This window comes from Trichechus manatus, unplaced genomic scaffold (genome assembly GCF_000243295.1).
Source record: "Trichechus manatus latirostris isolate Lorelei unplaced genomic scaffold, TriManLat1.0 scaffold00028, whole genome shotgun sequence".
NCBI lineage: Eukaryota > Metazoa > Chordata > Mammalia > Sirenia > Trichechidae > Trichechus > Trichechus manatus.
Window position 1 is genome coordinate 1,713,647 of NW_004443964.1, and position 11,680 is coordinate 1,725,326.

General features: G+C 52.1%; 1 protein-coding gene across 1 annotated transcript in view; it reads left to right on the top strand.

The window, feature by feature from the left end:
* Positions 1 to 6,604: 6,604 nt before the first annotated feature.
* The window catches only part of SLC38A10 (solute carrier family 38 member 10), a 39,312-nt gene continuing 34,236 nt past the window's right edge, over positions 6,605 to 11,680 (top strand). Inside the window, exons 1-2 of the mRNA XM_004374357.2 lie at positions 6,605 to 7,066; positions 10,641 to 10,758. Of these exons, the coding sequence (XP_004374414.1) occupies positions 6,968 to 7,066; positions 10,641 to 10,758 (217 nt within the window). The 5' untranslated portion in view covers positions 6,605 to 6,967. The remainder of the gene's footprint in view (positions 7,067 to 10,640; positions 10,759 to 11,680) is intronic.

Here is an 11,680-nt window from a genome sequence, read left to right on the forward strand (position 1 = left end):
GGGATCTGCTGCTGCGTGTAATCTGATGGAGCCCCGCCCGGCCTGCCAGCCCAGCTGTGGTTTGAGGATGATAATTAGACCCAGCCCCATCTCTACCGGACTTGTCCTCAGTTTTATGGCTCTGGGGTTATGTAAACAGGGGGAGGAGAGTGCCGGGGAGGCCACCAGGCCTGGGCCGCCCCCTCCTTCCATTTGACACCACCCTGGGCTTGGGGGCCGCTGGGGGGGAGGGGACAGCCCCAAGACTGCTCTGACTCAGAAAGCCCAAAGAGGGAGGAGTCCGGTGGGGGGGACCTCGGGTTTCCAGACAATTCAACAACCGAGTTGGGGTGAACTTTTAACCCCAGTTTGCAGGGTGATGAAAGTCTTGCTCCCCGAGGTGCCTCTGGGCAGAAGAATGGAGCTCTCCCTGCAGGAGCTGATGCCGCCTCACCCTCAGCCCATCCCAGTCCCAATACTCGTTGCCAAGGGGCCACACTGGCCTTGGATCATGCCTCCAGTTCGGAAGCTGGGAACACTGGTAGAAAAGTAGAGGATTGCTCACTAAGATGCTCTGCAGGAAGAGGAGAGGACCACCCCCACTGAAGTCTACTTTTTACCCACAACCTCACAGCACAGGCGTCCTTCACTCTATTCACAATCGAAAACCCTGAGGGTCAGGCAGGCTTCAGTCACCCAGGTCACTGTGCTGGGCAGCTCATGGCTGGAGTCCTGCCCACCTCCAAAGAGCCTCTTCCAGAGCCCAGCACCACCCCCCAGGTCCTTCTCAAGTCAACTGGTGGCTGCTACATGGACCTAAGGGCAGGCTGGGTGCCAACTTGCTTTGGTGGGGGTTGGGAGTTGGCAGGACAAGGGGTGGGAAAGAGGGGAAGGGGGTGGTAGAGAAACGCAGTTCTGCCCCAGACACAGAGGGACTGGAGGTATCCCAGCTAAGACAGGCAACACTCCATGGCTAGCATGGGAAGAAGGGTACCTTCGTTTGCACCACAGATGTGTCAGGGAGTGTTATTATTCCCATCTTACAGATGAGAAAACTGAGGAGGCAAGGTGTATATAAACAGCCCTGCCTGTGTGAAGAGCAAGGCTCAAAGAGACTTGCCCAAGGTCCAGGCACCCCGTGACTGGCAGAGCCAAGTTCTAGCCTACCCCTCCACCTTTTCCAGACAGTGCCCACAACGGTCATCTGCAGTGACTTAAAGGAAAGATGTTGCCCTTAGAGCTGCCACCTCAGTGGTGGATGCCGCTGTGCAGGCTCAGAGAGATCAATTAACTTGCCTGGGGTCACACAGCCTTGGTACCGAAGAAGCACAGCTGACAGTGCCTTGTCAGCTCTGGAGGTGGCACTGATGTGTGGGTGCAGGCATGGAGGTTGGGCTGGGCCCAACGGACACAGTTCTTCCTCTTTCCTTCCCTTCCCTTCCTCACACTCAGTCCTAAAACCTATGGGAGGGACAGGCCAGTGGTAGGGGTGAGGGGTGAGGACGGTGTCCAGGTGGGGGTGGTGCAGCCCGGTGTGGGGTCTTGGAGTCTGAGTGAAGAGTGAGAATGTCAATGCGGCAGGGGTCATCAGCAGTGGGGATGGGGGTTACGAATACGGAAGGGGTAAAAACTAGGATGAGCCCTGTGACTTTGGACTGGAATTGGAAGTGTAGGTGTGAACTCATGGCTCTCGATATACGTAGATAGACTTAGAAATCAATGTAGACTTAAATGTGTGAGACACACACTTGTACTCCCTAGCTCTGTTCACTGGGGGTGTCTGGGGGCAGAGGCACCTGGATAGCAATAAGCACACCTAGAGCCCAGATCTTGGCTTCTAAATACCATCTCCATGAAAGGAACCAGGGCTCCTTGGAGAAACGATTGATTCCAGGCTGGGGCAGGGAAAGTACAAGACAAGCCTGGAGCACCTTGGGCCAGAAAGCAAGGAAGGGCTCCAAGAATGATGGGGACATGTCGAAAGGACACAGGAGCCAGACGAAGGGGCTCCCACTGGCCTAATATGGGACAATTTGAGCATCAAAATAAAAAATGATAGTAACAGATTATAACTCATTGAATAAAATAGGAAAGCACAAGTCCATACTGATATAAATAAATAGTAAATTGAAACTTTGATAAAGACCAGGATATTTAGTTTCAAAGTACCTTCACCCGAGATATTAATTACAAAGGAGAAAGAGGCAGCTTCACTGTGGAGAAGCCTGCTGAGTCCAATGAAGACAGTAAACGTTATTGTTGTTGTGTGCTGCTGAGTCAATTCCAACTCATAGCGACCCCATCTGACAAAGTAGAACTGCCTCATAGAGTTTTCTTGGCTGTAATCTTTATGAAAGCAGATTACCAGTTCTTTCTCCCATGGAGCTGCCGCATGGGTCTGAACTATCAACCTTTTGGTTAGTAGCCGAGAGCTTAACTGTTTGCACCACCAGGGACAAATCGTGCACTCCTTGGTAGGACCCAATGACAAAACAGCCTTGCTTCCATGCTCTTCCTGCCAAAGAAGCACAACCAGACCTCACTGTCAGTGTGGTCAGCAGAATAATGCCCCCCCCACCCCCACCAAAAGATGTCCACCCCTTAGTCTTTAGAACTTGTGACTATGTTACCTTACATGGCAAAAGGGACTTTGTGGATGTGATTAAGGGATGGAGAGATTATCCTGGATTATCCAGGTAGGCCCAATGTAATCACACCAATCCTTAAAATCAGGGAGCCTTTTCCGGCTGGTCCGAGAGGTGCGGTGTGGGCACTCAATCCGCCATTGCTGCTTTGGGGATGGGGGAAGGGAGTCCGGAGCCAAGGAATGTGGCAGTGTCTAGAAGCTGGGAATGGCTCTCTTTATAGCCAGCAAAAAAAACAGGGACATGAATTTTGCCAACAACCTGATTGAGCAAGAAATAGATTCGATTCTCTCTTAGAACTTCCAGAAAGAAAGGAAGCCCACCAACACCTTGATTTAGTCCAGTGAGATCCACATCGGACTTCTGACAGAACTGTAAGATAATGAGATTCAATTTTAGTCACTAGATTGGCCAAATGGATTATACCAAATGTTTGTGACAATGTCAAGCAGGGGTCCACAGTCTAAGGCCCTTGGGTCAAATCTGGCCCACCGTCTGTTGTTGTAAATAAAGTTTTATTGGAATACAGACACGCTTATTTGTTTACATGTTGTCTATGACTGCTTTCACACTACCACAGCAGGACTGAGTAGCTGTGACAGAGAATGTATGGCCCGAAAAGCAGACACTATTTATTAACTGACTTTTTACATAAAGTCTACCAACCTCTGAAGTAAAACACCAAGAATTATTTTAACTGCTTTGAAGAACAATTTTGGCAATTTAAAGGTAAGGATACACTTGAATCTGCATTTCCACTTCTAGGGGTTTACCCTAGAGAAAGTTTAACATATTGACATTAAGGAAACATGTACAATAATGTTCACTGCATCACTGTTGATAGTGGCAAATAATTGGTGTAATGTGGTAACGACAGAAGTCCTTTAACTTCAGGGGGAGAGTCTTAGTCATCTAGTGCTGCTATAACAGAAATACCACAAGCGGATGGCTTTAACAAAGAGAAGTTTATTTCCTCACAGTAAAGTAGGCTAAAAGACAGTCTAACTTCAAGGTGTCAGCTCCAGGGGAAGGCTTTCTCTCTCTGTTGGCCTTCTTATCAATGTTCCTCTGGACTAGAAGCTTCTCTGCGCAGGGTCCCCAGGTTTAAATGACGCGCTCTGCTCCTGGCACTGCTTTCTTGGTGGTAGGAGTTCCCTCTATCTCTCTGCTTGCTTCTCTCTGTTATGTCTCAAGAGATTGCCTCAAGACACAGTCCAATCTTGTAGACTGAGTCCTGTCTCACTAACACAACTGCCACCCATCCTAGCTCATTAACATTATAGAGACAGGATTTACAACGTATAGGAAAATCACACAATACTGGTAATCATGGTCCAGCCAAATTAATGCACACATTTTTGGGGGGACAGAATTCAATCCATGATAGGGAGGGATGAGAATCAGCATCAGCCCAAGGTGGATTCCAGTGAGGTGGAGGTCAGACATACCTCCACTCTACAAACTTTCTACCAATTCTGACACCAGCCATCCCTCCCACGGTACTCCTCTGCTGGGTTTGATAATTCTTCACAGTGGCCACACAGAACTCACCAACCACACTCATAGTTATGGGGTTTATTAGGGAAGTAACAGGTTACAATTCAGGATCAGGATCAACTTGAAAGTAGCAGGAACAACTCAGGAGGCAGGATACAGTTCGTCAATCGGGATAGCTTCCAACCAGGACAACTCTCAGGTCCGTCTCTGCATTGCCTGCAGCAGCACTCACTCTCAGCCTCTGCCGGGGCAAGTGAATGATTCCAAGCATGTGCAATACCATGGTGAATCTTGGAAACCTAGAGTTGAGTGAAGAAAGGAAGTTGCAGAAAAATACATACAGTATAATCCCCTTAGTATCAAAGTAAAAAGTGAAAAAACATCCCATCCCAGCACTCCATTGTATTTGCCTGTGAGAAAGACGAGTTTAAAATAACAGAGGTTTAAACAAGATGGTTTGCCTCTCATGTAGCAGTCTGGAGGAGGTGGTCTGGGGCTACTCTGGCGGCTCTGCTCCATGATATAGTCCAGGGACCCAGGCTCCTTATAGTTTGTTGTTCCATTTCTGCTACAACGTTGCCCTTGCTTGCACAGTCCAAGACGGCTTCCTGCCATACATGTCTATGTTCTCAGTAGCAGGATGAAGGAAGGAGGAGGAAGAAGCAGACCATGCCTCTTTTCAAGGACTGACATAGAAGTTGCACCTGCTAGCTTCTCATCGGCCAGAATGTAGTCACATGGCTACACCTAGCTGCAAGGGAGGCTGGAAAGTGTATTCTTTATTCTAAGCAGCCATGTGCACAGGTCAAAGTCCTATTATTTTGGAAGATGGGGTAAATGAATATCAAGAGATAAGTAGCAGTCTTCCCTATAATTGCTTAGGGATATGCCCATATTTGGGAAACCTTTAACGAAAAGTAATGAATTGATAAAATCTGGATAGTGATTACCCCAGGATGGCAGGGAAGAGGGAGGAGGGCGTAGAATTAGGGAGGGAGCCACAGGGAGTATCTAAGTTTCTGGCAGTATTCCGTTTTTAAAGCCGAATATGTGCTTATTGTTACTTGTTAGAATGTATATTTCAGTTATATACCCTATGTGGTATGCATAATATTTCATGAAAACTACGTAATTAATAAAAAGCAAGTTATAGAATGTGTGGATGATTTCATTTATATAAAAATAAATGAAAGCAGGCACTTTTTATTCTGGCTTTGCATTTAGTTACTCTTTACCCTGGTACATCCTCTTCCTCCTCTTCGGCTTCAAGGTGGGGCAGAGCAGTCCCTAATGGTCCTCCTGCCTGGTGCCTGTGGAGTCAGCCTCTCCTCCAAAAACCAAGATCCTTCATGTGCCTGCAAACATGGCCTCCTCTCCACCTAACGCTCTCCCAGCAGCCTTTGATTCCTCCTGTACACACTTCCAGCCTGCTTCCAGTCACTTGCTTCTTTCTGAGCAGAGTCGTGTCAAGGTTGCTTGAGGGGGGCATTTCCCTGGGGGTGCAAGTCCAAGGGGGCACCAGATGAGACCTGCCGGCTCACCTCCCACCCCCACCTCCACCCCTGTCGACTAGGCCGGCTGGCGGAGGGGGCAGGCGCAAATTTAGAGATTGTCCCTGGGCGCTCCTTACCCTTGCTATGCCTATTTCCGAGAACGCCCTTCCGACCTCCTGGTCGCTACTCATTCATTTCCAGATACACAGTAAGCATTTGCCTGGTGCCAGGGGTTCATGAATGTATCGGGGTCCTTTTCTGCTCCTCCCCGCGCCCTTATTTCTTGTCCCTCCTGGTCCAACCTCCTAGATTTCTCGGGCCAAGTCAGTCCCTCTCCTGCCCTCTCGCAGCATTCCCTTTGCTGCTTTTACCTGTTACGTTCCCTCCTCTCGCCCAGCATCAGCCCTGCGTGCAGTTGTGCAGAGCACTGGCCCCTCCCACCCCAGGCCCCCTCTCCAAGCTATGTGACCTTAGACCAGTCACCAAAGCTTGTCTCGGCGTCTCATCTGTAAAACGTAGACGGTAATTCCTCGGAATAGGTTGTTAAGCTGTCAGCTCAAGCAGTTAGGACCCGCCCCCGCCCCCGCACCCCTTGCCCAGGTCACGCCCTCGAGCCGAGCAAACACCCCGAAATAGGGCCTACGATTTAATCGCTGAAACGGGACCCCCAAACTACCGATGCTGTTCTCCGAAAGGCGCAGCGCTCCCCCTTCTCCCGTGCCCTCCACTGTCCTGGTGGAGGCCTGGGTCCTCCTGCCCCCAAAACCAGGCTGAGAACTCAGCTCGGCGAGAGGACCAGCGCCGGCCCCGCCCATTCCCGCCCGGATCCCGCCTCAGGACCCGCCCACAAGCTCGCCCCGCCCCCGCCACGCCGGTCCCTCCGGACCCGCCCCTCGCTGGTCTGCGGCCCTTTCGAGCCCCGCCCCCTACCGTTACTTCCGGGAATAGGCGCCGGCGGAAGGCGGAAGTGTGTGCGGCGAGACTGCGAAGCCGGGTTGAGGTGTCTCTAGCGGGCATCTCCTGGCTCTTCCGGGTCTGGGCTCGGGGACGCGGAGGCGGCCGCGAGGCAGAGCGAGGGGCGGTGGCCATGAGGCGGCCGCGGGGCCCGGCGGACTCTGGAGGTTGAGCCCGCCGCCGTCCCTCGGCACCTCCTCCAGGCAGCCCCCCATCCCGCGCGCGTCGTCCCGCCGTCCCTCCTAGGGGGCCCTCCCTGCCCGCGGCGCCCACGTCGTCCCCGCTGTCGTCCCGGCACTCGGGCTGCGGCTCTAGGGCCGGCTGTCCAGTGACCCCCGGGGCACCGGCCGGAGCCAGGCCTTGCGGGAGCCGGGGGTCCCGGGCCCCCAGACCCCCACTATGACCCCGGCCGCCGCCTCCAACTGGGGGCTGATCACCAACATAGTGAACAGCATAGTGGGGGTCAGTGTCCTCACCATGCCCTTCTGCTTCAAACAGGTGAGTGCGCCCCGGCCGCCCGGGGGGACCGGTGGCCTGCGGGCCAGGTGGCCGCGGGGGCCGCAGGTGCGGTGGTCCTCGCCCTCGTCCCCAGGTGAGAGTAGGCATCTCGCCCGAGGGTCACCTTGTTAAAGTGCCTGTGGCTCCACTGAGAAGACATAACTAGGGCTGGGTGGTGGCGGCCCCAAAAGGGCATTGACAAACAGACGGCATTCCCTGGGCAGTGTTACCCTGGCTCCCCGGGAATCTTCAGGGAAATCAGAAAAGAATTCTAGTGGTGAAAAACTCACCCAGTATGTGGCCTGGCAGCACCGGTCAGCCTGGGCCCCAAAGTTCCGCACAATGAAAAACTTTGTATCCGGGGATGAAGTGTCACAACGCAAAGTGGACTTCCACAAATGAACACTAGAGGATTCAGAATTATTATTGTTCTGCACTTACACTCAGGAGCACACTGTTCAAGCGCTTCTTCCAGGCCTTAAAACTAGAAGGGGTGTTAATTGCAAGATGATTGCAGTTGTCAGAATTCACCAAGCTGTACACAGTCTTCTGCATTTCACTGTGTACAAATTTTTCCTCCAATGAAAAAAATCTAATATGCTAGAAAGTCGGTGTCAGTCCGTCATGGAATACTCTATGGAAGAAAGTGACCATTTCCGATGTGTGGATTTAGTTGGCTTCTGTTTCAGTGGTCCACAAACACAAAGGCGTTCGGTACTCTGGAAAAGGGAGGCTGGTGGAGATACCTTCTTTCTTTGTGGCTAAGTGGGCTCTTTCTTAACAAGTGAACTTCTCTCAAGCATGTTGTTGGTTATGGCAGAGTTGCTGTTCCCCTGCTTCACCCAGAGCAGCTGCCGCTAGAGCCGGCTGGTTGTGGGTGGGGAGAGAACAGAGGGACTTCAGGGCAAGGGCAGGTGGTCGGAAGGGCCACAAAGACACCATCTGCCACCAGCCGTACTTGACGAAGCCAAAGGGGTAGAAAAATGAAAACAAGGTGGACATTTTGGGACTGAAAGTGGGCACCTAGAGTAGTTTAATTTTACTATTATTTTTAAATAATATTTTAATGTTTTTGGTTAAAGTTTGTACAAGTTAGATGCCCCTTTGAGCATTTCCACACAAATTGACCAGTGATATTAGTTTAACTTTAGATTAACAGACACTTTGAGGTTTTTATAGTTTGTGTCTTTTGGATAAACATAGCAAAAAAATCTTTTTTTTCTTTCTGGAGATTTTTGGTGCGGAACGTTGAGCCCGCCAGCTGCCCTGGGTGAGGCGTGTTCAGAGGTCCTGTGAGCTGGACATTTGGCCTGGCTGGCGAATGAGTGGGTTTGAGGACTGGGACTTTGCCAGCAGCAGGTGGCCAACGGCTGAGCTGGCAGCTTCTAGGGTCCTGGGGCAACATCTGTACTGAGGCCTTTTGGATTCCAGCGTGGCACCCCCTCCGGTGTTTCTGGAGTGACCGCATGTCCCAGCATGCACTGTGACTTTCCCGTCAGAGCAGACTGCCTCCTGGGATGTGTAGTGTTGGCAGGTCATCTCCTGGACAGCTGTTGAAAGTGCCACCGCAGCCAGGTTTAGATAGGGCTGTGATTGAGACAAGGAGCCCTCGTGGCACAGTGGTTAAGTGCTCGGCTGCTCACCAAAAGTTCGGCAGTTCGAACCCACCGGCTTCTCCACGGGAGAAAGATGCGGCAGTCTGCTTCTATAAAGGTTACAGCCTTGGAAACCCTGCAGGGCAGTTCTACCCTGTCCTGTTGGGTCGCTATAAGTCGGAGTCAACTCGATGGCCGTGGGTTTGTTTGTTTATTTTGCTGATTGAGACACCTGTTAAAATATGTTTTAGGGCCCAGGAGATTCGGTTGTCCACAGACTTTGAGCATTTGCGTGTGGCCGTGTGGTGGGCAGGCACCACAGTGCTGCTGCCGGAGCAAGTGCAGCTGACCAGGCCCATGGGCCCGGGGAGCAGCCTCTGGGGAAACCGGGGTGCACACAGGAACCACAAGCGGTCAGAGTGCGGCCGTGTGAGGCCGGGCCGCCGCAGGGAGCTGAGGCCGCTCTCCGTGGACTGTCTTCTCTGTGGGATCCTCTTCCCACCTGCCACCCTTCTTGGACTGGAGCCCGCGTGAGCCCAGCAGGCACTTCGGGGAGTATGTTTTCGATGTTTGGTTAAAGTAGTTTTGGCACTTCAAAACAAATTCGGATTTATTGAGGGTTAGTTTACATGCGGGTACGTGGTGGTTCAGTGGTAGAATTGTTTACTTCGGCTCAGGAGACCTGGGTTCGATTCTTGGCAGATGCACCTCACGCGCAGCCACCACCCATCTGGCAGTGGAGTCTTTGACGTTGCTATGATGCTGAACAGGGTTCAGCGGAGCTTCCAGACTAAGATGGACTAGGAAGAAAGGCCCGGAAGTTAGGCAGTGAAAACCCCGTGGATCACAGTGGTCCGGTCCCATGGTGCGTGGGGTCGTGAGTTGGGAACCCCCTCAACGGCAGCTAACAGCAATGGGTTACGTGCAGATTCACTCTTTGCAGTGTGCAGTTCTGCGTGTCGATGTCTCCGTGCAGTCACAGGATCCCCACCACAGTGAAGACGTAGAACAGCCCCCCTCCCCCAAATTCTGGCTCTGGAGTCAGCCCTGCTCCCCTGACAGCCCCTGGCGGCGCAGAGCTGTTCTCTGGAGTTTTGCCTTTTCCAGAATGCCAAGTGACATTTTGAGTCTGGCTTCTCTCGTTCAGTATGATGCATTGGAGGTGCCAGCTAGGTTTGTAGTGTGTGAATACTTCGCCCCTTTTTATTGCTGAGTAATGTGCCCTTGGATGGGTGGACCACAGTTGGTTTACCCGTTTACCTGCTGAAGGACCTTTGGGTTGTCTCGCAGGAGAAACCTGCTCTAAGCATCAGCACACAGGTTGCTGTGTGAACACCTGTCTTCATTTCTCTTGGGTAGATAGGCAGGAGTGCAGTTGCTGGGCACAGGGCACGTGTCTGTTGAACTTCATGAGAAAGGTGTATGTGTCGTTTTTAATCTCTCCCTTCCAGCAAGCGTTTACCACTCGTAGCTGTTGATCCAAGTGTCTATAAAAAGTGGTACGTGGTGGGGGTCTGCTCTTTGAAACGCCCGAAACTCGCAGAGGAGCTGGGACAGGGCGAGGTCTCTGGGCTCTTCCGGAGTCACGCAGAGATTTTATGTTGCTGGACGAAGCGCGTGCCCTTCTCAGAGCTGGTGTGGTCACCGGCAGCGGGCGTGAAGCACAGCTGGAGCCTTAGGTTTACGTGGGGTGGCGTGGGGTGGGGGAGCTTGGGGCACGGGGTTGATGTTAATAGTGGTGGGATGCAGTGTTTTGGAAAAGGATGGCAGGATCGGTGCCACAACATGAAAAATATGATCCGTGTCATCGAATTGTGAATGTTGTGCTGGTGTGTGTTGTGGTGTGTGTATTTTCACCACGTTAAAAAAACAAAGGCCACGTAAACGGTACCCCCTGTGGGGGCCGTGGGAGCGGTACTCACCGTGTGGGCCGAAGACCCCAGGAGTCTTGTCTCATGACCGTTTCCTCTCGTCCCCAGTGCGGCATCGTCTTGGGGGCGCTGCTCCTGGCGTTCTGCTCCTGGATGACACACCAGTCGTGCATGTTTCTGGTGAAGGCCGCCAGCCTGAGCAAGCGGAGGACCTACGCCGGCCTGGGTGAGAGTGCGTGAACGGGGCTGGCCGCGTGGCGGGCTCTGCTCGAGAATGCAGCCTGCAGATCTGGGGTTGGGGCCCTCCGCCTTTTATTTATTTGTATTTTCTCCCACTTTATTCGTAAAGAGTTCTTTGGACAGCAGTTTTTTTCCCCTTACGTTAAAATTTAATGCAGTTCTTAAAACTGTGAATATGACCACATGCTTCACACGGAAGCAATGCAGAAGGCGCAGGTCTCCGTCTCGCCGCCGTCTCGCCCTCGTCCTCTGTCTGCTAGTCAGGTAAACGCATACGTGGTCTTTCTCCTCCTAAACCAAGGCCGAGACAGCAGTCCCCGCGCCCCCCTTGTTGGCTTGTTATCTAACTGCCCTGAAGAACCCCAGGCCTCACCCTTGGAACTACGTGGAAGGAATCTTGCTGCCCTTTCCCTACTTTCTCTGACTTCCCGAGGAGCTTGTCACTAGTTCGCTGGCTCGTAGATGGGATTAAGTAACCCCGTGTCCCCATGGCCTCATTGTTTCCCGAGCCTGTTGGTTGCAACTTCGTTGCTTTAGTTCTTTCTTCCTTTGACATGGTTTAGTCACAAGAAGGAAAAAAACCCAAACCTGTTGCTGTCTAGTCGATTCCGACCCGTGACGACCCCAGGTGTTAACAGACTAGAACTCCTCTGTAGGGTTTTCCTGGCTGCCATCATTACGGAAACAGATTGCCAGGCCTTTCCCCTGCAGAGCCGCTGGGTGGGTTCGAACCACCAACCTTTATTTACGTTAGTAGTCAAGTGCAAATCGAGGAGGCTTTGTGTCCTGCTTTGTTCAGTTTGGAGTACCCTGTGGGTAGTTTGGAGTATTCTTCGGGTAGTTATGGAGTGTTCTCTGAGTAGTTTGGAGTACTCTGGGTAGTTTGGAGTGTTCTCTGGATAATTTGG